General features: G+C 38.0%; 1 protein-coding gene across 1 annotated transcript in view; it reads left to right on the forward strand.

Moving 5' to 3' along the window:
* The window catches only part of MUSK (muscle associated receptor tyrosine kinase), an 85,007-nt gene that overhangs the window by 24,971 nt on the left and 33,106 nt on the right, over positions 1-26,930 (forward strand). Inside the window, exons 6-7 of the mRNA XM_090275955.1 lie at positions 11,270-11,299; positions 18,462-18,586. Of these exons, the coding sequence (XP_090132081.1) occupies positions 11,270-11,299; positions 18,462-18,586 (155 nt within the window). The remainder of the gene's footprint in view (positions 1-11,269; positions 11,300-18,461; positions 18,587-26,930) is intronic.

The following is a 26,930-nucleotide window of genomic DNA, read 5'->3' on the forward strand; positions in this document are numbered from 1 at the left end:
GACAAAACAATTAAATAATGTCTGTAGATTCTATTACATTTTGAAAATGAAATGTATTTTAATAAACACCGACTTTATAATTATTTAAAGTGTGTATACATTTTTTGGGGGACACCCTGTACATATATATGCAAATGTCAACAAATAGAACTATGAGAGAACAGGACTGATTTCAAAAATTATTAGACTTCTGGCGGCCTTCTTTCCCAGAGACCAGATTTTTTAATTGCATTTAGAAAAGTGGAAGTGATCATGTAAATGTTTACACATATGATTTGCTTTTTCCTTTGTTTATGCTGCAGCTCTTAATATGACAAATGCCACAGAGAGAGGTATTTAAATCCCCAGTGTGTGCTGTGCTCTCAGTGATTGCAATTTTAATAAAATTTGCAGTGGTCCTGTTCCCGGCATCGATTCTACTTTCTGATGCCACTAACAGGTTTGCTTTGCTGTCATGAGTACATTGTGTATTGAAAAGCCAAACCAAAAAAAAAAAAAAAAAAAGCATAAACCTTTGATATCCCTGTGGGTAATCAAGAGAAAAATTAAATCTGCATGTTTAATAGGGTGCATGCTCTAAAAGAAGAGTTTGACCCATGGATTCTTTCTTTTTTTTTATTTATTTTTTAATTTTTTATTATCACTGTGTGGTTGCCTCTCACTCACGCCCTCAACTGGGGACCTGATGTGCAACCTAGTAATGTGCCCTGACTGGGAATCGAACCAGCGACACTTGGCTCCCAGGCCGACTCTCAATCCACTGAGCCACAGCAGCCAGGGGTATGACCCATGGATTCTAATGTTAGTGGATATTAGGTTGCATTCTCATCTAAAAAGTTCACTAGTGCTCTCAAGAAAATGGTAAAGTGCTCCTTTGGTTGAGGAGATGTCAGTAAAGGCCATTAAGGGGGGAAAAATGTTATATAATTATTATAGCACTGAAGACATAATAGTTTAAATTAAGGAAGAGTTAGGTCCTCTTTAATTGCAAGTTTGAAGAAAGATGTGCTTCAAAAATTTGTCTGAAATTGTTTAAGATAATTGAAGTGTTTACTATCACGTTTTATTATATTATTTGAAATGAGAAGTTATTCTGACCTGAAATAGGCATACTCTAATTAGAGTAAGCTTTTTTTCCCCCACTTTTTAGGTAGAAAAATGAGATGCACAAGTGCAACCATACATACATACATACACTAGGAAGGAAATGTTCTTTGTCTTTAATGCATTAATTCATCCGACAGACTCATGGAGTGATTTTTCAGGCACTGTGCAAGACACAGAAGGCCAGGCCTTTAGTTGGCTTAATTCCAAAACGTAACTGTTTTGAATCATGCAAAGATATCACAGAAAGCTATGAGAATGCTATGGCAATATGGAATTTGAGTAATAGTTCATTCAGTTATTTCCCTGTGAAATAACTGTCAAATTTTAATTAGTATATTCATTTCTATGAATTAATACAAGTTTTCATGAATACACAAGACATAACTTTTGAAGGGAGCTTAATGTACTAGCTAATAACATGGGCTCCAGATTCTTGAGAAAACTGCTTGAGCTCCAGAGTCTAGAGTAAACTTCCCAAGTTCAAATCCTGGCTCCACCATTTGCCACCTATATAACTTCAGGTAGGTTACTCAGTCTCTGAATCTCAGTTTCCCCATATGCAAAAATGAGGTTAGTAATACTTGGCCTCATAAGTTGCGAAACATTAAACTAAGCTAATATGCTTAAAGCTCTTACGAGAATTACAAGAATTCTTGGCAGAGAATAATCACAGAAACAATAGTTCTCCATGTTAGTTGTAAAGCTAATATAACTCCTGTGCAATAAAACACTTGTGAAGACAATTACAGTTTTTTATTCCATGTGTCATTTTTATGTTTGGGGTAGAAGCATTATAAAGTTAAATGGCAAAAACAAAATTTTTATTTAAAGTACAGTTGGTTTCTATTAACTTTGGTTCTTTCAGAAGAGTAGCTATAGACTTTAAATCAGGAGTGGACCCTAGAAGTCTTATAACTCAATCCCTTACTTGGCAGATAAAGAAACTTAAGACCAGAAATATCATTACTTTGCTCCAGTTAGCAAGGAGCTTGGATGCCTTGATTCCAAGGCCAGGACATTTTGCATGACCCCATTCTTGTCTTCCCTTTCCCTATGTTTGTGCTGTGTAGATCAGTACCCTGGAGCACTCACATGCTTTAGCATCAGATAAACCTGGGTGTTAATCCTGTTTCCGCCACTGACTATTTACCTGAGGGTGGATAATTTATCTAACCTCTGCAAGTCCATTTCCTCATGTGTGAAACGGGGGCAGTATCACTCAGAGGACAGAGTTCTTAAGGTGGACTAAGACAGCAAACATCCAGTGCCTACCTGGTAGCTCTCTGATAAATACAGACTGTTGTTGGTATTGTTGTCAGTTGTTTACCTTGTTTTAGAGCTGGATGACTTCTCCCCAGGGAATGTTGCTGGTTAGGCTTCTCAGATTTCATAAATAGAATGTCAGCATTCCCAACTGCTCCTCTTGTTTCCAAAGAACATAAATCTCCCCTCAAGCAGCAATGCTTTGTACCTGCATTCTTGGTACTTGTTAGAGATTATAACTCCGCTTTGGCCCCACTGTGGCAAGTGAGGTCAGGTAGCTTAGCTAAGAAACTGTGTGAAGATGTGACTTTATTGGAAAACTGGAAAAAGGCTGGTTCGAGTCAGCCTGGCCAAGAAAAGAATAACAACGTGAAAGAGAAGGCAACCTTAGTGCTCATCCTGGACTTACCTCATATTTTACTCACTCCATAAATAGCTATTTGGCAAAAATTTTGTTGAAAATATTGATCCTTCCATCACTCACTGGCTCTGAAATCAATCTCAAGTGAGAAATTGCTTTAAAAATTTAGTGCCTGGGGAAAACAAATGGTCTCTTTTGAGAAACTGGCATTTTGTTTTACTTCCTGTAATGAAAACTATTTATTTCTTTTACCTCTTTTGTGTGTGTGTGTGTGTGTATGTGTGTGCCCTAGCTGGCATGTATCTCAGAATCCAATTTGAAGCTTAGTTATAGGGAATTACACTAAACCAACTAGAAGCCTTCTTTTCCCTGATACTAATGTATTATTTTATTTAAGTTATCGTCACATCATTGATTATATTCACTTCAAAACATCTACGAAAAGAGACAGAAATAGCAAAGTTGATGGATTAATGGTTCCTTCACGGTAGCAGTTCTGAATCAGTGCAGATCTTATTAAAAGGCATAGCTAGGTGTGTGGTAAGTCCTTTTAACAATTTCCTAAATGATCATTAGGCAAGTAGTCTATGAACCACATTTTGAGAAACATTGATTTAAATGTTACTGGACAGGGGCCTGGCCCTGAGTGGGTCTGCCTAGGGCCAGCTGCAGCGTGTGGGTTCTTGACTTAATGTAAGAAAGATTTCACAACATGAGTGCAGGTGACTATGAGGGTGTGTTTATTAAAGCTGAGGACAGTAAAACAAAGAAGGGCTTAGCACAGAGGGAGCAACAGGAGAGCCTAGGCTGGGCTGCCTGAGCCCACTGGGAAGTCAGAGAAGAGGGAGCCTTGGGGACAGGTCCAGAGGGTTAGCCTGGGAAATGCTGCTCACTGCCCATTGCCTTAGAGTTTAGGAGACACGTGCCTATGAAGAAAGAAGTGGGGAGAAGAAGACAGGAAAGGGCAGGGCACAGGCTGCTCCCCAGAGGGTGTGCTAGCCTGGGTCCTTTGTCTGGAGGCTTTTCTCTTTCTTGAAGGCAGGAATCTTAGGGGAGGTCTCAGGGGAGGTCTCAGGGGAGGGTTTCAGTAGAATATTCATCAGTTCTCCATGTGTGCCCTTTCGGGGTCATAGTCTCCACTGATTGGTCGGTGACAGGACAGCGGTTCTTCAGTCACTGGAGTTGGTTCTGGCATCACCCACCTGGTTTTGCTGCTTTTCTGGGCCTGGAGTAGAAATACAACTGAGGCCTAGATGTTATCTCCCAGATGTTTTATCCAGGGAGTAAAGGCCAGGGAAGGACAGGTTACCCTGGGGAGAGGTCCTTGTATTCCCAGTTTTGCCCCTTGCCAGGCACTTGGGGCCTTCTGCAACTGGCTATTAATTGCTCAGCCATTGAGTTCAGCTATCTGTCTCAGTTTCCCTATTCCTATGCCAAGGAATTTTCCTAGCTTCTTATTATCCTATCTTATTAAGGATTTCTACTTGGAATGTCTTTATTCTAGTTGGAGCTTAAAAATTCAAGGAGAAAATTAGCTTATCCGTAATTAGTAAGGTATTCATTTGTCGAGTGCCTACTATATTCTGTGTAATAAGGTAACTCCTAAGAATACAGAGATAAATAAGATGTGGTTTATTTAGTGAGAAAGATAGACATGCTAGCAAGTGATCACAATTAAGCTTCAATGTATTTGCCATGATAGAAGTTTGTACAGGATATATACACAGGACAAGGGAGAGGTCAGGGGATGCTTCAGAGAGGCGAGGTCCAATAGGGGGCTATGACTGAAGAATAGCAACCAGCATAGTACAGATCATATCACAGTGAGGGAGGGTAAGATGAAGGTTTATCATGCAAGCATGGCCTGACACGAACTCATGACCAGAGAGTAAAGGAAGGACTAGAGAGGTGGGAACAGAGTCTATTAGTGGTATTATAGAAACCAGAGTGAGCTACGATTTGACTCAGGCTAACACTGAGATTATACTCTATGGCACTCTTTCTTGGATATAATTTTTCAATGGATATATGTCTACTGTCTCATTAACATGGGAACCTACAGTCTGGAAGCCTAGGGCCCTATTTGGGCATGAAGAATTCCATCTCAAAGGTCACAGAAATGTTCCCAATCCAAGCCACTTTAGACAACCAGGATAATACTATGGTGTCACTTAAGATTAAGGTTATGACTCCTGGTTCTTTTCCCAGCTAAAAATCCTGGTTAGCTAAATAAAATAAAATAGAAATATGTAAATACAAACAAAAAATAAATTCTGTTTTTTATAAACTTTAGTTTCTTTGACTGCTGCCACAGCTCAGGCATCTTCTTTTTCATGAGAATAAGTAAAAAACGTGTGGCGATTGGTGGGGGGAGGAGGGCATAAGGGGACTAAAGGATAATGGGGAAAAAATTAAATAAAAATTAAATAAAAAATAGAAAAAGAAAAGAAAACAATATTCTTTGAAAATAAATTATGATTTTGATAAATGTACCATGATAATATAAGATGGTACTATTGGAGGAAGTTGAATGAAGGAGACCTGGGAACTTGCTATACTATCTTTGCTACTCTCCTGTAAATCTAAAATTATTTCTAAATAAAAACCCTTTAAAAGGATTAAATATGAAAGATTTCTATCCTGGTAATTAAGCAAGTTAGCATCTCCTCCCATTAAAACCAGAAAAAATGATTTTATAAAAGAGTATAAAAAGTGAATCAGAACTGAAGTCCAACCTTTTTATTGGCTTACCGTTAAACCTCTATTATATTTTCAGAATTATTTTAACAAAAAATTTTCAATAGTCGGTCTATCGACAACTGAGACTGAAATAAAGAATGAACCTTGCGGCTCATCTATGACTCGTCTCTGAATCAGCTGGTAAACACGTCGTGCTTGTAGTCATTACTCATCATCCATATTTACAAACTAGGAAAATGTTATTATCTCAAAGGCCACAGAACTGTTTCCAATCCAGGCCACTTTAGAGGATCGTGATGTCTCAGAGATGGGAGAGCCTTACTTTGAGTAGAGGGTTGCTGTCTGTGAGGTGCTGTGTATGTTTTCGAAGGGACTTGCGTTCTGACTCCTTCAGAGATGGAGCCCCGGTGGATAAACCTCCTCAAGCATAGCTCTGCTTCAAAGCGGACAGAAATGTAAACAGTGGCAGCACACCAGGATCGGGTTTGTTTGCTTTAGCTACCAAGAAGTCAGGAAAGAAAAACCAGGTATTGACTTAGGTTGATCATTATGTGTATCAGGTTTTCTTTTAATGATTGGGAAACAAACAGGAATCCATTCAGAAACCATGTACCACAGAGCCTCAACGTGATCACTTTTCAACCACCCCGGGCTAATTTTTTTTTTAAGTAAAAAAAATAAAAACAATTGAAATGACCCTTTTTATTTTTTGTGATGCTTGTCTTCTAACAGGCATCTCCAACTCAATAATTTCTAAAATAGGATGCTGCATAAAACAAATGTAGCATTTTATGAACAGATTCAAAAAATCCGGTATTGATTAGCACCTATGTTTTAATAACAGGGTCTGAAGAACAGATTTCTCTTTCTACAGCGTGATTCCTCTCTTCTCAGATAATTGGAAACGGATTTAAGCACATGCTTTTAACATGTATAAAAAGGGTATGCAACATGATTAATATCTGGAATGTTACCCGCTAAAGCAGATTGAAATCTAAAAATAAAATAAAAATCTAAAAACTCTTTCCTTTAAAGTCAGGTGGAGGAAAAGCTTTCATGAGCCCGGAAGATACTCTAGAGATAGAAATAGCTCCAGAAAGGAAGGGAGAGAGGGAGGGAGGCAGGAAGGGAGTGAGAGAGGAAGGGAGGGAAGGAGGAAGGAAGGGAGTCAGAAGATCAGACTTCAGTATGTTGTAGTTGTGTTAGTTGCTGTATGAATTGCTTTATACAAATCATTTTATCTGATCTTCTCCATAATTCTATGAGTTGGGATTTGTTATATAAATTTTCTACATTAAAAACAAAACAAAACAAAAAAAAAAAACTACGTTCAGGGAAGTTGATCAGTACAGTAGCCCAAATTAAACAGCTAATAAGCAGTAGACCAAGGATTCAAACCCAGATCCACTTGCCTGGATTGTTTTAAGGGTATTGTGCATGACTAACTGGAAGGAAATGATCCTATTAATCCAAATTTGATTTCCTAATTTCTGGGTATGTCTTGAAAAAAAGCCTTAGACCAGTGTTCTTAGCGTACCAGATAGTCAGGAATCTCTTGAAGATACTGACTATGAGGAAAGTTACAAACAATGCCATCCTACAGAGCAAAGAATGTGCTATCACCACCTTGGTGAGACTTCCACTCTAGGTAACTAAACTCCTATTATCTTCTTGGTGCTCCTCACTCTGGCAGGCAAAAGAACACAAATGATCCCACACTTCTGCCTGTTTTCTCTTCTAGTTTTGTTTCTGTCTCTCTACAAGGTCTACATGACCAGTGTAATTTTCCCAACTGCATTTCTTTTATTTCTACCAGAGAACCTTGATGGCTTTCCCTCCTCCTGTACAACAATGCATTTCCCCACTAAATTCCTTCTCCAATAAAATACTACAGTGAATTGAATCAGGAAAACTTATTTTATGTTTCTCAGAATCAAATCATATTCACACACACACATACAGATTCATATTCAAAATTGGGAAGCAAGGCATTAATAAGAGCACATATAAAATAAATATTGAATATTCCTGATTTGCAGTGACCAAACTGTATTATTATATGACTGCAAATACAAACATACCCAAAGTTATATTCATAGAATTAGAGTATTTAGAAAGAGTCTTGCATTCTTTGAGTTTGTAAGACACTGCGTGTATGTTAGTTTCAGTTCCAGGTAAGTTAAGATGGTAAAAGAATGGTGAACTGAGGCTAACATGCTTGGACAAATGAAAATATTTGATGGATATCTTTTTGGTCCAATGGATAGATGTAGGAACTAGGTCTTGTGGGTGATAATTAATGATAAGGAAACTGGTTTTCATTTGATTTAGAGAATTTATTTTAACAGTATTGTTTAAAATAGGTTGGTATGATAGTACTGAGTTGCCCATAAATCAACGTATTCAAGAAAATGAATATATTATTTAACTTGGATGCTGATTACACCTAAGATTATTCCAATAAGAGAAGTCTCTGAGTCTCTATTTTAAATGTGCTACTGAACAATCCCAGAAAGCCGAGGGAAAAAAAATGCATCACTAATTCAACTCTTTTCTTCCCTAAGTATATTCTTTTTTCTGTAAGAGATTATGCTGGACTTTAGCGAGGGAAAAAACACAAACCAAAGTAAAGTATGCTATGTGGCTCCCTCCCCCACCCCCAAAAGAGATTACAAATCAATTTGGAAGAAAAGCCCACAGATGCATTATATGTAAAGCAATTAAACGCAACCTTAGAAATCAAATGGGAATAAAGACCCTGAGGCAGGAAATTTTTAAATTGATAGTGGTAAAAATGATAAGTTTAGAAGTCAGGAGGGATCACACAGGTATAGGCAAGTAGGATACATGGAAAAACCAGGACTACAGTTTGACCTTGAAATGACAAACAATCTCATGCACTGAATGAGTGTACTCAGGCTCAAATAGATTTTGGAGATTATGCTTGCGTAAGTGTCTCTAATTGAAAGTAACCTTGATTGTGTGTGAATGCTTATATATATGTGTGTATATTAATACGTAAGCAAATATAAATATGTATGTGTAAAGAAGTGTATTTGCATTTATGCATGAAAAAGTTTTTGCGAGTCTGTATATGAAAATGTGACTTCTTGTAAAATTTTCAAGCCTCATTCTAGGAAAATGGCAACTCTTAGACATGTATTCTTTCATCTCTTGAGTTGGTTCTTTATAGCTGCAGTGGAGCAGATGAGTGCATTCTTTCAAAACTTCACAGTGCTTCTGATTTCAAACAAATCAAGCAAAATGAACGATAGTCACAACAATAACAACAAAGTGAAAAATAGCAAAGGAAAATCAGCATTGTTCTCAGAGTACATTTTGAGTACAATCCAGTGAAAGATCACTGGAACAAAAGTGAAGTCTCAGAATTTACCTGTATATGATCAAAAACCCTAAAAAGAGCAGTGTAAGAGCAGAAAATAATGCCTGAACAAGATGCTCAAAACTGAGGACCTTCAAATTCAGGGGAATGAAACTTAGGAGGCATACATAGCAGCTAAGGCAAAAAAGACAGTTCCTGTAGGAGTCCATGCTGCCCCCAGCCACTCATCAATACGTGGCTGGTGGGAAAAAAAAGAAAAAGATAATTTTTCCCAAGCTTGGAAATAAGCACAATTGTGCTGAGGAACTAGAAAGATATGTCTAGCCCAAAGGCATCCAAATGAAAAATTTGAGGCCTGACCTGGTCCACCAGTGGACCTTCATTTACTTCTGATTAAGGTCTGTTATAAACGAGAAGTCTCTGCAGTTTTTAAGTGTCCAGATGAGCAGTTTTAAGAATGAGAAAAACTCATATGTATCCAATACCCACGCTTTACCTGTTAGGAGTGTTGTTAAAACAAAAAACAAAAAACACAAAAAACAATTATTTTGTTTAGAGCTACATTTGGCAGACAACCTCTACATCTTCTTTTTCTCATGAAGTGTATTCAGTTTAGAAGTGTTGATGAAAGAATATCCAAGCCTATAGAAAAGTTTTATAAGAGTGTTTTTGAGCCCAATTTTTGAGGACATGCTCAGAGGCAAGAAGCTCTTAATGGACTGAAAAAATCTGGAGAATGGGAGTTTTCCAGTTCCCTTTATGCATTTAGAACCAAAGGAGAAAATACGAGAAGGTTCACGAAGCCATTGGTAGTCGATGAGATTGGAGAAAGCAGCTCAGGGAAATCTCTAGGAATGGATCAAAAGCAAAATGGAGAAGCACACACTTCATTTACACTGGTGGGTGGGTACAGAAGAGTTAATAATTAACATTTACAGCCCATGGAGATGGTTATATGAGGAACAAGATAACAATGAGGGCTTCTCTGGTCTCATGCTCTGATGCCTGTGGTGGTGCCTTCAAGGGGTTTAGAAAAGAAAATTACTCTGACTTGTTTCAAAGGTATGTTACCTAGATGCATAAGAACTGTGGACTGGGCTCACTTTGGGTAAAGACTGACCTTTGCTAAGGAAGCTATAGGCTGGGGATGAAACTCCCCGAATGGCCTGTTCAGTTAGGAATTTATGACAAGACCATCTTGGGTGGTTACTCTTGGTCACTGAGCTTGTCACGGCTGCCACGTAGACCCCTGAGCATGTCATTTTTCTTATGTAGCCCATTTTTTGTTCACACAAGTTTTAGTAGATGTTGACCTTAATAATTAAAAAAATAAAATAAGAATGTGTCACAGATTGCTTGGTAGACATCGGAAAGTTTCAGACACAGAAAAGTCTACATGGGAAATTAGAAGTTCATTCACATTTAAGAGGATTGGGAGTTAAGTTTAAAAATGAGGTCTTCTCACTGTGATGCTAGGTTTTGATGCTGAAAGATTTTGGCTTTGCACCTGCAGCAAATCTGTGATTCTCAGATTCCTCGTCTGGAAAATGGGCTGGATAATATCAGTTATGTACAATCAGAGGGACATGGTCAGGGTTAAATGAGACAATGTATAATGTGTGAAAATATCCATAATCTATGAAGAATTATGCCATGTATTCATAGCATTAAAAGTAGTTAAAAATAGCATTGCTATTTTATTCTTATATGTTGCAGTTAGCTTATCAGTAATTTGAAGAAAAGTCTAAATTGACATGAACAAATAACATCAGAAAGAAAAATAGACTTCCATGTAGAATCTATATCTGATATGGTTATATTAAACATTTTGGGACAATTAATTGTCTCTTTTCTAGAATTTTTTAAAATTTATAAATTCTCAGTTCTGCATAGTTTAGACATTTTTACATTTTCTTTGTAGCTTGCTTCACCCATAGTTTTCTAGAAGATAATGAGCTGATTCTCTTTGTTCTCTGAGCAAGCTCTGAGAGTTGATAGACTCTGTTCTGCAGAAACCCCCTAATCCTCTGTTTACCACAACATGAGTCTATTGCCATAGAAATGATAGCTGAGATCCCAGATTCAACATCACTGACTTTACAGCAGGGCCTTGTAAGAGGAGAAGCCGAGCTTACAAGAAGAAGCACAATTTGTAGAGTAGGCAGTTCGTTCACTTGAAAGGGTGGTTGTCAACGTTAAAATAAAAATGCATGAATGAGCCATGGTGTTGGGTATGCTGTAGTTTATTTTCTGTGTAGTACTACCTGACTAAAAGGAACAATTTGAAATTTTACATCATTTCATAGTTTGCTTTTAAAATGTCAGCAGTTTCCCTTGATTGCATTTGTTTCTTATTGAAATAAGAAACAAGCAGATTCTAATTAATCTTGTTGCACAACTGATATTTCTGTGGTCAAAGATTTCCCTTTTCATGATGTGTTGTTTTTGTTTGTGTGTCTTTTTTGTTTGTTTGTTTGTCTTGTTTCTATTAACAGAAGAAAGTGAACCTGAGCAAGATAACAAAGGTATTCTTTTTCTTTCTGCACTGCTTTTTAAATGTATAGTTCTATTCAATTGTTTATTTCTGCTGCCCTTATAAACAACCCTAAGTGCCTTACGTAGTAAGGATATAACAATGTAGGGGGGGTATTAAGTCAGCATTTAAAAGAGCATTGTTAGGTGGGCTGCTTTATTATATTGTGCAATATAATATCCTTATTGACTATTTTTTTAAAGAAAAGATTGAATCAACAGAAATGTTTAAACTTGGAATTCCAAACTCTGAAGATGCAGACAAAGTGAAATGAGATAAATCAGCATGAGACTTAAATATCACCCTAATTGAAATGCAGAGTAACCCTTTGACTAAAAGCGTTTTGGGAACAGGGAAGGTGTTACAACCTCTGAGGAAATGTAGGAGTGTCAAGGTGCCAGGTTTTTATTGTTATTACATCAAGAGGACAAATATTATGCAATTGCTCCAAACCAAACCAAATCAATCACATTTAAATTAATTATTAGTTGTACACAGATATATTAAGGGGGAAATGTCCAGCAGAAAATGGCTTAAAATTGAGTTTGTTTGGGGAAAAAAAGAAACCCTATTGTAGAACAAGAACTGTCTTTCCAAGAAAGCACCTTTGATCCTGATTAAGACTCAAATTTTGTGCTGTTCTAACCTCTTATATTTTGGGGTGAAATGTACAAGTTCTCATATAATGCAGTTTGCTCCAGGAATCAACTTTAGCTGGTATTACTGAAACAGCACCTCCTTATCTTAGTAATGCAAATAAAGTATTTGAGATGTGTCCCAATTTCTAAAAATCAGGCTGCTTACAATGAAATTTAGATAAAATCATTTCACCTGCTCCTGTGTATTTTCTTTTTTTAGTTTAGTTTTGTTTGTGTTTGTTTTCACTTTACTCCTACCAGTCATTTTTTATTTAAGTCAAGTAATCTTAAAAACTAAAAACCTATATAAGGAAAACTAGAAAATTATAAAGAAAGAAAAGAAAAAGAGAAAATACAATAAAATCCATGAGAGTTTATTGTGTCCTCTGAAATAATTGCTCAAACTGAATTAATAAGAGACTTAAATATTCCCGTGGCCTTACTCCCTTACCAAGAAAAGAGAGGTACCGTATTTTTCGCTCCATAAGATGCACCCCCCCAAAGGGGGAAGTATCTGTGCATCTCATGAAGCAAATATTGTGTCACAGCCCGTGATGTGTATTACCTGAACTGTCAGTGAAGGATGAAACCGTTGTACGGTCATTCAAAAAACGTGGCATTAGCAATGCCTTAGATGGAACTGAAAACAGTATCATATATGAAGAGAGCGAAGAAAGCAATACCAGTGACTGTGAGCTACTGAGCTTCATAAATCCTGACACTAGTGATGATGAGTTCTTGGGGTTCCCTCCTCATTTGTTAATGGTAGTGATGATGGTTCTTAATACCGCTGTTGACTGTTGTTCACTTTACATGGTTGAAATATTATTCTGTTATATTTTATTAAACATTTTAGTACACCATTTGATTCAGAATATTTTTTTTCTTGTTTTCCTCCTCCAAACCTAGGTGCACCTTATGGTCAGGTGCGTCTTATACTGCAAAAAATACGGTAATTCATCTCGAGCCAAATTGCTCATTAATTTCATGATTTAGTTTGTATCGCCTGCTCATTGGGCTCTATTCCACCACCAGTGCAGTTTCAGAGTGAGAAATGTCTGTATCTCCTTATCACAAATTCAGATTACCCCTTACAGTTATCATCAATAATAAAACTTATGTATTTGAAAGTGTTTTGAAAAATGGACAGAGAGAGAGACAGGAGAATATGATGTGGTTATATTATAAGGTACTTTGGAATCACTGGCAGCTTGAACCCAATTTTGAATATAAGGTTCTCAACCAGAGGTTAGCACTGTAAACTGACTCAAGAGAAATTTAAGGCCCAAACTCATGACTAGATACCATGAGAGAAAGCCCAGGAATAAATAGATTACCTGTGTCTATTCTGTGTTGCAGATGAACAACAGAAAAGTAAGAGGAAGAGAGCTCACAGTGAATTAGAGAATGATGGATAATACTTATTGAAAGAAGACTGAATAATTTTTATCTTTAAAAATCCATAGCAGAACAGCTCTAAGTTATATCATGCCCTTTCTATTAAACAGCTTACTTATGTGGCGAAAACATTTCTATACTGTCTTTCATGCAAATGAAATACAAGTAGGAATATTGAATGGACATTTTACTTGATATGAAACATATTACATTACTTTTAAAATTAATGACCTAGAATGTAATTTCAGCTGTGACTACCACTAAAATAATGGGAGTTCATTATTGAACTATAACTATGTTTATTATTACAAGTGTATTATTATCCATACAGCTTAGTCTGGCATTTATTTTTAATTGCAGCTGGCTTCATTGTTTTCAATGTTTGATAAATGTGGTGGAATTCCTTTCACCACCCCTTCACCTTTTATGCTTAGAACTGGTAACAAATATAGATGGGTATAAAAATATCAGCATTGTTGCTGATAAACTGGACTGAGAAATAAAGCTTTCTCTTCCTCCATCCAAGAATTAGACTAACATAACTTCTGTTTCCTCACCCTCCTCAGTCTCTCCCCACCCCCAGCTCTTCTACCTTTCACCCTGAGTTGTAGGATGGAAAAGCCCTGGCCTGGGGAACCTGTCTACTCCACATTAACCCCAAGCCCTTATCGATTGCAGGGCAGCTGGGAAACTGATGGTCCAGAGAGGGCTGAGATATTCATAACATGTACAAGTCCCTCTCCTTAATCTCACCAATCAGAGAAGTCACTAATTTATTCATTCAGTCATTCATTCAACAAATATTTATGAGTGCCAACCATGTACCATGGGGGATTCTGGATCATCTATATCTATCTATCTATCTATCTATCTATCTATCTATCTATCTATCTATCATCTATCTATCATCTGTCCATCTATCAATCAGCCTGTGTAAATGAACAAAGCAAGCTCTGCCCTTGTGATGTTTACATTCTGTGGGGAAAGACAGCCAAAAAACAAACAAATCAATAGTTAAGACATGATGCTAAATGCTATGACAAAACATTTACAAGGTAAGGCAATGGGTCCAGAAAGCATTATTAGGAGACATTTAAGTTGAAACCCAGTAGACATTTGCAACCTTCTCTGAGGGAGGGAAGCAGGCAGGAAGGGTGGAAGCTATCTTTCAGTTCTGAAAAGAGGGAGAAGTTTCTATTTCACCTTTGAGCAAGAATGTGGGAGCACAGAAGTGACCAGGTTCCTTTTAATTCCTGATCTTTTTCTTCTCTTAGCTTGCTCAACTTAACAATGAAACTTGGAGGAGGAGACCAGCAGTCTGTCAGCACATTCATTAAGCCACGTGCATGCTCCTCTACGAACCCTCCTGTGGCCCACTGGACCTCCCAGGAGGTTCTGATATGGAACAGAGCAGTACATTAATTAAATTGAGGCCACATTGAACTCCAGGATAATTGACTCTGTTTTATTTACCATCTGACATTATTCTTAGCTGTGTTGTGCAATATGGATCATCAGAGGTTTTGTAATGAACCTAAGTGATATTCCAAATAATATAATACCAGCCAAATGGGGAAACAAAGGAGCTGTAAATTACAACAAAAGAAATCCTCCCTTATTACCAAGTTTCCAGGAAGAATTTAAAGTCCCTTGCCTTTATAAATTAAACAGAATGCAATCTAGATTTCATTTTTCCATAATTTCTTATTCTTCTCATCTTCAGCCAGAAGGTTCTCGTTCAAGTTCAAGGGTACAGTCAACATTATCTTCAGCAGCTGCTATCTACACTTTTACAGCACCTATGGGATTGAAATAATCCCGATCCTGGTCACTCAAGAATCCTGCTCTTTTTTCAGATTCTTAGAGGCAATGGGACACATTAAATAATTTTTATAGTAGTTGCACACTCAAAAAACTTAGGACACACACGGATAGCCCCAACTCCTGCCAGAGTTCTTTCACCCAAATGATGAACAGAGTATCAAGAGTGTTGTGCAATTTAGGTCTCCATTATTGTTGCCAGAAAACATTAGAAAAGACAGATTACCTGGCTTTACCCTCGCTAGGATGCCCATTAATCTGTGTTAGTTGCCACGGGTTTGCAACCTGTGACCTTGAGCTAAATTGGGAGAAATCTCCTACCAGGTGTTCAGATGGGTCACCATGTTTGTCACTCTGGTGAAAACGTGCACTGCCTCCTGGCTGGCTTGTCTTCATGAGAAATTAAGAATTTCCAGTGGGGACAGCCTCTGTCATCTAATCTTGACCGACACTTCTTCAGATCCAACCAGCATATTTGTAACTTTTTAGTTACCATTTCCCCTTTGAGCCTTCTTGTTCTGGGACGTCAATGGAGGTGCAGCCTTCACTCCCTCTTTTAAGAAAGCATTTTTAGCCCTATCAGGACTAGCTCCATACTTTGTGAATCAGAGTGCAAATGACAATTCAGGGACCTCTAGTTCAAAAATTACTAATGATTTCAGGACATGGACTGCAGAAGACTAAACAAAGCATGGACCCTCGAAGCACGGTGCCCTGGGGGATGTCACAGGCTGCCCCCTCTTGCAGCTGACCCTCTGACCCACAATAGTGGTGGCCACTCCTTTCACTATGGAATTTTTCAGGCTGCAAATACTGCCTGCAAGGAAAAGTGTTCACCAAGTTCCACATTTTAGCTCCACTTAGAATCATCCCCATCAAGCTTTGATCTGAAATTGTTTGTGGATATTTCTGAAGCTCTTTGAATTGATACCTCTGTCAGTGTTTCTCCTCAGAAATATATCTTTCTTCGGGTTTTAGGTTTTCTAAAACTTATGCTATTTCAGTGGCAGAGAAAGTTTGTGTTCCATCACTTTATTTATTTATTTTTTTTTGAGCAGCGGGGTAGGCTCCATTACCATTTTTTAAAATTTCATGTTGTTATAAAATTTCCAAACTTACAGGAAAGGTGGGTACGGTAATATAGTAAATCCCCAAGTTCCTATTACACAACAGTGGTCAATAGTCTACCCTTCTCATTTCCTCTCTCACACTACTATTTTATTGCTGCTGATTCATTCTAAAATAAATCTCAGACATTAATTCAATCAATCCATCTGACTATAATGTAAGAACTTTTAAAAAAACATAATCATATTACCATTTTCAATACCCCACACATTCCCAGTTAGTACTAACTTCTTAATGGCACTTATTACCAAGACAGTGCAATTTTTAACTTATTGCCTCAAAAAAATCTTTTTACATCTGAATTATTGAAAATAATCTAAACAAGACCTATATTATATTTGGGGTTATGTCTCTTAAGTCTTTTTCAATCTTTCCTCTTTCTATTTTTTTCCCGGACGGCATTCATTTGTTGAGGAGGCTAAATAATTCATTCTGTTGAATTGTCTGTTTTCTGCATTTGACTGAATTGTATCCCCATAGAATTATTTAACACGTTTGTCAACCTCTGTTTTGTATAGGTTGATAATTAGTCCCCAGGACTTAATTAAAATTAGGCTCACTTTGGGGTTATTTTGAAAGGGGAGGTGGAGATTCAGCTGCATTTTAAACATTTGATCACCCCATTTTTTAAAACCACTTATTGCCTTGAGATGGGCACCTTTCTTGATTTTCCTTTCTGATTTTTGGGCCCAACATTTGCATTTCTAGCATGCTATTCTAGATTTCATCTCTTAGAGTCCTCTATCAAAAGATATGAAGTTGAATTAATCTGAAACTGCAAATCTGAAATAAGAATCTGCAAGAAGCTTCCAGTTGTCAGACAAATCATATCTTCCTTTATCTCTTGAATTATGTAATTCTTTTTAAGAGGTATTCAAAAATAAGGCTAACGTCTAATGCAGCCTTTAACTTGATCTATCCTGGTCCCATACATCTCCTGTCTAGTATATACTGTCTCTCCTACACTGTCCCTTAGAAACCAAACTCCTCAAATTTCAATCAAAAAGAAAAACTAGGCTTTCAAGTATTGTGTGTTCATTGGAATTTCATAGTTTAATATTATGTTCTATACTTAAGTCCTGGAAAACAAAAGGGAGGGGCATAAGTATATTTACAGTGTAATAGGCAATTTAAAAGATTCCATATGGTTTAAAGAACACTAGATTTGAAGTCAAAAGACTTGAGTTCAGCTTTCTCAGCCATCAGTTTTGTTACCTTGGGAAAGCAACTTAATTTAACTGGGACTTAGTTTCTACATCCATTTAATAAGAACAGGAATCCAGATGATCTCTGAAGCTCTTCCAAGTTTAGTAATTCTATGATTCTAAGTATCCTTCAATTTATTGTTCATTTTGAGCCTCTTCTCCATTCTTCAGTTACAGGTAAAATTTCTTCTCACATCAAAAGAACTTCCTTTTATCCAATCAGTGGGGATTCAGCCTCAGAAAGGAATATAAATTACTCAGTTTCCTGTTCACACTTTGCCTAAAATATTTCCTTTTTCTTTTTTTGGTCCAGTATGCTCATTTCATACTCTGAAAAGTTTGACAGATTTTGTCTATTCTCCCAGTATGATACATTTGAAGGTGTAAAATATTAATTAATTATTCATTAATTCAATTAAATGTTATTACTTTGGTCAGACACTCTTCTAGGTATTGAATGAAACAGGCAAGGTTTTTTGTTACTGAGAGCTCACCATCTACTAGGGGGAGAGAGACAATAGACGAAAATAAATAATTTCAGATAGTGGTAAAATCTGTAAAGACAATAAAATAAGATGATGAAAAAGTGAATGGGAGGAAGGCTACACTTTATTCTGGGCAGTCAAAGAGGGTCTTCCTGAGAAAATGGCACTTCGAGATTTGGGTGGTACAAGGAACCTGCCACATGAAGACCCGTGGGATGAGTGCTCCAGGCCAGAGGCCAACCTTGGCCAGCGCCAAAATTGGGGGCAAGGTTGGCATCTCCTGGAGTGCTGAGAAATGTAGGGTCACAGCATAAATGACTTAGAAGCCAAGGCATTTCATTTGGTATAATTTTTATGACACAGGGAACACGGGAATGTTTTACACAGGAGGACATGACCCGATTTGCATTGTTTGAAGATCAGTCCGGCTTGACCATTCCATACTGGAGCTTCACTCACTACTTCTGTTTTCCCAACAGTTTTTGCCAGAATCTTGCGGGCTCCTCAATCCCACAATGTCACATTTGGCTCCTTTGTGACCCTGCGTTGTACAGCCACAGGCATCCCTGTCCCCACCATCACCTGGATTGAAAACGGAAATGCTGTGAGTGCCATCTGTGTGGGGACTTGTCTGGGGAGGACTCACGGGTGGTAAATTTCAGAACAGACCACATATTTATAGCGGTGCCCTGATCCCTGTCATTGGCCCCACCTGTACCTCCATTTTTCAAAGCCTTCCATAGTTTCATCCTAGAAGACACTGCCATAGAAATTGAACACCAAGGATTTACTTCTTTCCTTGTATCATGCGGAACAGTAGAAAATCAAATTCTTTCTTTATGCCTTTGTGTAAACGGGAAATGTTAGCAATTCCTTTTCATGCAAGTAAAACAATTTTCACAAAACTCATCATTTAAGAATTAGTTCACTGATAGAATCTAGTTGGAAGAAAGTCATTCAGAATTAGAACCCATATCTGTAAGGTCAACGTTGTTTTCTTCATTTTTTATACCGGTTATAATAAATAAAATATATTAAGTGATTATGATAAGCCAGGCCCTTTTCTAAGCACTCATTTAAGTCTTCATTTACTTATTCTACAAATATGTATCGAACACCTTCTGGGCACCTGGCACTATTCTAGGCATTGTGGATACAGGCATAAACAAAACAGGTATAATCCCCTGCCCTCAGAAAGCTTACATTCTGATGCAGAATGACAAACTATAAAAGAAAGCAAATAGGAGAATATATATTCTAAGTGGATAGTGCCAGATGCCGTGGAGAAAAATAAAGCAGGAAAATGAGACAGAAATTGCAACCTTAGGAGAAAGATTGCATTTTCAATAGAGTGGTCAGGGAAGTCTCATTAGCATGAAGTCATTTGAGCTAAGATCTAACACAGCTAAAGGAAGAGGCTATAGAGATAAGTGAGGAAGATAACTGAAAAATCTCTGAGAAAAGGGTGCTCTTGGTATGTGAGAAGAACAGCAGGTGCATCAGAGTGTGGCAAGAGGTCAGTGAGCAAAAAGGAAATAAATAAAGGGTGTGTTTAGGGGTTGCAGATTACAGAGGCTTCTGTAGTTCACTGTAACAACTTTGGCTTTTATTGGAGTTGGAGTTCTGTTTCTGTTGTTGGTTTTCCTGCCGACTTTTGGTCATTGTGTTTTGTTTCCTTGTGTGCCTAGTTCTTTTTGACTACCTAGTGTTTATTATTTTGTAAAAAAAAAAGTCAGGTTTCAGCTACTTGGTTGATATTAGTTTTTTCTATCAATACAATCCCGTCTCTTTGTATCTTTCAGAAATGGCTGAAAATTTCTGGCCCTTTGATTATATATATACTCTTCCATCTGTCTATGGATTTATTTTTCATAATTTTAGATTTTATATCTCTTTTGAGAGTTCAGGTGGAAAAAGGAGAGTTTAACATGTAGGCTAAGATTATAATTGTAACTTGGTTGTTAAATAAGCATGATTTGTACATAATACAATCTTAATGAATACTTTGTTTGCCATTTTAAGTTTATTCAGCAGGGCAAGTTTGTTTTTGTTTTTTTTCCCCCCATCACTGAGGCATGCTTCAAACAGTCTCAGTGATTTTTCTTGTCACTTTTAGGTCATTTAAATCCATTAACCCTAACCCGGTTTAGTCATTTTAAGTGTCTATCCCTAGGTAGTAACCAGAGCCTCCAACTGCATTTACAGATGAGACCTTTCCCTTCCTCTCTCCCTCAGTGGCCTTCAGGTGTGCTACTTGCCTTCCATAAAGTTTTGTGGTTGGCTTCTTAGCTCAAACTCATTCATTCTTCTCTCACGTCCTAACTGCTCTTTATGTGCATGTTTGGGTTGGAAAAATGGGAGGAGTAGTCATTAGAGTGGAAAAGTTCTAATTTAACTGACTCTTAAGTTTGCTTTATAACTCTATGCCTGACGAGTATTTAAAACTGACTCTTTGGAAACCAGGGAATAATCAAGATGCCACCAGGGATGCATTTTCCTCAGCATAGCTATCTCTCTCTTATCCTGCCACTTGTTAGTTGATTCAAAGTCTCTCTGAAGGTCCTTTCAGAAGAATTGAAAATGACTCCAACTCTCATCTCCTATAAAACCTTTGTATCTACAAACTTCTGGGCCCAGACCATTGAACAGAGCTACTTCCTCTTTGTTCCTTCCACTGAAGCTGCTAGGTAGCCTGACTCTGCCTCTTAGATTTTTTTTTTTTTTTTTAACATATCCTTTTTTTTAAGTATATTTTATTGATTATATTGTTACAATAGTTCCAATTTTTTCCCCTTTGCTCCCCTCCGCCCAGCACCCCCTTCCCCGACAATCCCCTCCCCAAGTCCATGCCCATGGCTCACACTTTCATATATTCTTCTTCTTTTTTTAAAAAATAATTAATTAATTAGTTAAATATTTTAACAATAAAAAATAACAATCCCTCCCTCTCAGACTTAAGACCCTTTACAATCTTATAAAGGACAATGGACTAAGGTCTCGAGCTCCTCTAGCTGCTTCAAGTTGGACATGGTCGTCGTCCTACCTACACTTGGGTCAAGAAATCCCTAATAAGAGTGGGGATGTGGAGGGGAGGGTGGCCTTCCCACATGGGGAAGGATCGTGCAGACTCCAGGTCAGTTGGCTGTCTCTGGACAACGGCATGCTTGGTTTAACAGGCTGGCATCCTTGTTGTATTCTGGGGGCAACAGGGTTAAAGGACATTGTTCAATCCGTAACCACTAGATGACAAAAGACAGGGATTAATTTTTCAATGTCCCACATTAGGGAAAAGAAGGGCTTCTTCGGAGGAAGGTATGCCAGGTACATCTCACCTGTCCAAAACCCTTTTGCCCATTATACTTAGTTTGGACTGAGGGAAATATTTTAGGTTTCCCCCCTCTCAGGCCTCTGGGCTCTTTCTGTCCAAGCCATTAGGATAGAAAAGAGAAACCAGTTTTAAAGCGAAGCCCACAGACCACCTCGTTCTTCACCAACCCAGCCACTTAGTTCAGCCAAACCATTGAGTCTCAGGAGGCAGCAATGCAGACAGGATTAAGTGAGGCCTATACGTACAGACAATCACTCAGGTAATGAGATCGTAGGCTTATGCCCTTTGAAAACAGAAAACACATGTTAATTTATGTAACATAACCCACACACAAGTTTATAGATCTGTAGGACTGTCTTATCGGAAAGACATCCAGTTGCAAGGCATTTGACATTCTTCTTGCCTGTAAATTAAACATCTTTGATGATACCACAGACATAGTTTAACTTTCAAATGAAAACAAGCCTCTTAGATTTTTACAGGTGGGAATTAGACACTTGTCTGAGGTGGCAAATAATTGCAGGTGTGGCAGGGTCCCCCAAATCCCCCTCGAGTCTGATGATTCACCAGAAAGACAGAACTCAGATGAATGATTACACTTGTGGTTCTCCTTTATTAAATGAAAGGATACAGGCTAAAACCCATGAAGGGTGATCAGTTGTCCCCTCCCAGTGGCGTTGCATAGAGGGTGCTTCAATTCTCCCAGCAATGACGTGCGACAGCATGCACAGATTATTGTACCAGGAAAGCTCACTCAAGCTTAGCTGTCCAGAGTTTTTACCGAGGCTTAGTTGCGTAGGCCTGGAGGGCTCACATGACTGATTTTAGCTAATCTCCAGCCCCTCCAAAGTCAATTAGATACAGCATGGTCTAAGGTCCCTGGTGAACAGAAAGAGACATTCATCACAATTTACATTGTTAACATGGACTCTCTGGCATGGCCCAAGATCTCAGGTGTACAAAGACATGCTTATCAGGGGATAAGGTTATCTCTCAGAATCAGCTAACTGCCAGTTCTTTTTAAGGTCCAGGGTCTGAGCATCTCAAACCCACTGATTAACCTTTACGACTCAGCAGGGGACATAATCAACTCTCTAGGTGATCCTATTTAGGACCCTCTTCCATGCCTTAAAGAGATGCGGTTGCATGTTCAATCCAGTCCTTTGGGTGGGGTGAGGACAGTGCTCAGTAGAGCTGAACAGCTCAGACCTTGCTCTGTCATCTAAGGGGTCCTCAGCTGTTCTCATTTTTTATGTTTTCAGGCATAGTCTCTGTCCAACGTTTTGGTATCTTGGCTGCAATGTCCATATACTATCATATTATAATGTATTAATGATAGCATTATAAAGTCCAACGAGCATTCCAGATGCGGAGAAAAAAGCAAAAGAGAAACAGGGGAGGAAAGGAAAGCGATAAACTAGGACATTGGACATGGAGCAAAAAAAAAATAAAAAGAGAGAAGGGCAGGGGAGGGAAGTGTGAGGAAAACAACATGTGTCAGTGCGTGAAATTTGGGTGGATGCTGTAAACCAGGAAAAAGACGCCATATTCCAAGGCTGCCCCATCTAATGAATATCATCTTGCTATAGCACCCTCTAAGCTTACAACTCTTACTTTTTGCTTTAACTACTGCTTTTGTTAAATGTTTTTTCCCCCTTTTCTGATAGTTGAAAAAAACATCTTTCTCCTAATTTGTTACTAAAATTGATTCATTTTATCTAATTGCCTGCCACCCATCTTTTCAAAATGAAATATATAAATTAATGTCATTTTATAAGCATGTAACTTGAAGTATGCTAGAATGAGAATTAGGTGAAGAGTCAGGAGACCTAAGTCGTAAATGCTTCTCTCCAGCTAATGTAATTTTAGAGGAGTCCATTTACCTCTCGGAAGTTGGTTTTTTCTATGTCTCTAATGACAGACAAGTGGCTGGAAAAGACGATCTCCAATATGACATCAGAGCTGAAGTTCTCTAACTTTATTAAGTTATAATAAAGTAATTTATAGTCCTGGTCTTTAGCTCTCTAATGAAATCTCGGGTGTCATTTAAAATTTGAATCTTATTTGGCAATACATTTTGTGGCTTTTCCCTGGAAATTGTTGTAGTTGTCTTAAGCCTCTCAAGTACGGTAAGGACATGCTGTAAGAAAATTGGGGGCGTTGCTGGGGAGGGAGTGGGGGCTGATGTCATGGCTTTACTAGTTTGTCTTACTCCATGAAAACAGTAATAAGAAGATGTATGCTTTAAAAAATAATCAGTGTTTTCAGAAACACTCTGTTAGTTTAGAACTGGGCAATGTATGATTGTATTTGTTGGAGTTGAGAGTAATTTAAAAAGTGGGATGGTTTGAGTTAGTTTTAGTCTTATTGTGACCCCAACTTAATCATTCAAGATGTGATTCACAAAAAAACAGAAGACAAAGCAGATCCATTGCTTTAGATACTAAAACAGGAATACAACAAGCTTATAGTGACTTTCTTCCAGGAAGAAAGTAAAGTACATCTGCAGTTTTTTTCTTTTTAAATATATTTTTAATGTGTTTTATTGATTATAATATTACATTTGTGCCAATTTCCCTTCCCTCTGCTCCCCTCCACCCGGTGGCCCCCCTCCCTCCAGTTGTCCCCCCCTTTTAGATCATGTCCATTAGTTGTGCATACAGTTCTTCTCAACCTCTCTCTGTCTATTCCATTCCCTCCTACCATGATCCTTAATTCCTATATCATCTCGCTCCCTCTCCCCGTTCCCCCTCCCTGCTGACCTCCCCCCAATATGTTCCCCGTACCTATAGTTCTTTTTCCACTCTCGTTGCCTGTTTAGTTTGCCTTTGTTTCAATTCCCTAGCTTCTGTTGTTTCTTGTGATGCAGTTTTCATTTTAGATTTCATTGTCTTGATCCTCCTTTTTCTAAACCAGTCCCTTTAACATCTCATATAACAGTGGTTTGGATCTAATGAACTCTTTCAGTTTTATTTTGTCCTGGAAACACTTTCTCTGTCCTTCTATTCTGAATGACAATTTCGCTGGATAGAGTATTCGTGGTTGTAGGTTTTGGATTTTCATTACTTTGAATATTTCTTGCCAGTCCCTTCTTGCCTGCAGGGTCTCCCTTGAGAAGTCAGCTGATAGTCTAATTGGGACCCCTTTGTACATAATTCTTTTCTTCTCTCTTGCTGCTTTTAAGATTCTCTCTTTATCCTTAACTTTGGCATTTTAGTTATGATGTCTCTTGGTATGTTCCTCTCTGGGTCTAACTTGTTTGGGACCCTCTCTGCTTCCTGGACTTGTATGTCTATCTCCTTTGCCCAATTAGGGAAGTTTTCTTTCATTGTTTTTTCAAATAAGCTTTCAATTTCTTGCTCTTTCTCTTCTCCTTCTGGTACCTCTATGATTCAGACATTGGTATGTTTGGAGATGTCCCAGAGGTTCCTAAACCTATCCTCATTTTAAAAAAATTCTTGTTTTTTCTTTTTGTTCTGGTTGAATGTTTGTTTCTTCTTTATGTTCCAAATCATTGATTTGCATTCCAAATTTCTTCCCTTCTCTGTTGGTTTCCTATGGATTATTCTTTCTTTCATTTAGTGTAACCTTCATTTCTTCCTTTATTTTTTTGCCATACTTAAGGAGTTCTGTGAGCATCCTGATAACCAGTGTTTGGAACATGCATCCGATAGGTTGGGTATATCCATTTTGTTTAGTTCTTTTTCCTGGGGGGTTTTGTTCTGTTCTTTCATTTGGGTCATATTTCTCTGTCTCCTCAGTTTGGCAGCCTCCCTGTGTTTGTTTCTGTGTATTAGGTGGAGCTGCTTTTACTCCCTGTCTTAGTAGTGTGGCCTATGTATCAAAGACACCTGTAAAATATGTGGATCTTTATGTAATTGCCAAATTGAGGAGGGCTCAGAGAGGGGACAATGCTGCCACTTGGCTTGTGGCAATTTCTCCAGTACTCACCCCATTTCCAGTCACTTCACCCCCTTCCCGTGTGCGACTGGCACCCTTCCAGTTGATGTCCCAGTTGTGAATCCTAAAGTGGGTGGGTTTGTGTACATTCTAAGACCATGTGAGTCCTTTAAGATGTGAAAATCTGGCAGTTTCTTCTGCCGCCCTAACCTCTAATGGTTTTTATGGCCAGAGGTAATGGGGGTCTATCTTCCTGGTGCTGGAACCCTGGGCTGTGTGGTCTGGTCTGGGGCTGGGATCACTCATTCCCAAGGTATCCCTTCCATCCATTCCACCAGCACTGTCACCATTTCTGTTGCCACCACCTTTCTGCACCATGCCACCTGTCGACCCGTCTGTGCGTCTCCACCCCACCTATTCGTCTTGATAAACATCTTCTTTAAATCCTTGGTTGTTGAACTTCCATACAGCTTAATTTCTGATGGTTCTGGGTGTTATTTGTTTTGAGATCTGGTTGTAATTCTCTCTGTTGTTGCATGAGGAGGCGAAGCATGTCTACCTATGCCTCCATCTTGACTGGAAGTCCTACATCTGCAGTTCTTATGGTCAGAGTGAATGTGTTGCCCTTACAGCCAAGTTTTGCTCTTGGTGATACTCTCCAAGTCCAAATGGAAATCAAGATGACTTTGCCTGTGCTGATGCAGATCACAGAAAATGGAGACAATTCCAGGCATTAAATGTGGTACAAATAGCAAACCAGAAAGTCTAATAAGGAGAACAGGGAAGAGTTCATAGCCTTGATATCATTTCGGGTGGACTGAACAAAGATGAATGCAGACCTGGGAGCTAGTTGGCACAGAATAAATAAAACAGAGTTTGAACGGTGACTCTTTACTAACTGCAAGTCAGTGCACTAACTTTACCGACACACTGCTAAGTACAATGGGTAATCTAACAGATGTGGACGCCTCTTTTATCCCGCTCTGTGAACACACCAATATACTAACACCCTGAGCAGTTAGAACCAAAGAACAAGAGAAAGGCAAGCAATGTGCCCCAAAGTGGCCGAGAATCATTTTGCTTTTTTTTTCCTGTGGATATGTCATTTATTTTTCATTAAAATTTGTAATCTTATATGAACTTCAGAGTAAGTGGTAGTGGTCCTCTTGTTTTACATTAGAAATAGTAGTTTGATATGGAGGATTAGAGCTTACTTTTCTAAAATAAAACATCCTTGCATTGTGATAACAAGATTTATTTAAAGTTGTACCTGTATATCTCTATTATTTTGGCATGTAATTTAAAAATGTAGTAAAATTGCATGTTGTTTTGCTTTGTTCAATAAATATAGTTCCTAAAATATTTTAAAAGTTGAATCATTTTAATTTATTATAAGAATTTTATCAAATAAATAGCCCAATCACCTGTATTGAATTGTTTTTTGAAATTTTCTTAAAGGAAGGCTTATCTACGCTTTACATATATTTTTAAGAGGCATTATTTTAGGTTTAAGTACATGAGCTTTGAAGTCATCTTATCCTACTAGCTGTATAAATCAAAATGGCTACATATATCAGTTTTTGTGTGTAATATTTTAGCATCCAGATTGAAACATTATGGAAAATTTTCTCAGTCCATTATTCCTTTTTTTTATGATGCATAGACAATCATTATTACAAGACCTGGAACATGAACCCACTGGGGCCATACACACCCTAAC

Source organism: Furipterus horrens, unplaced genomic scaffold (assembly GCF_987537825.1).
Source record: "Furipterus horrens unplaced genomic scaffold, mFurHor1.1.pri manual_scaffold_4, whole genome shotgun sequence".
Classification (NCBI taxonomy): Eukaryota; Metazoa; Chordata; class Mammalia; order Chiroptera; family Furipteridae; genus Furipterus; species Furipterus horrens.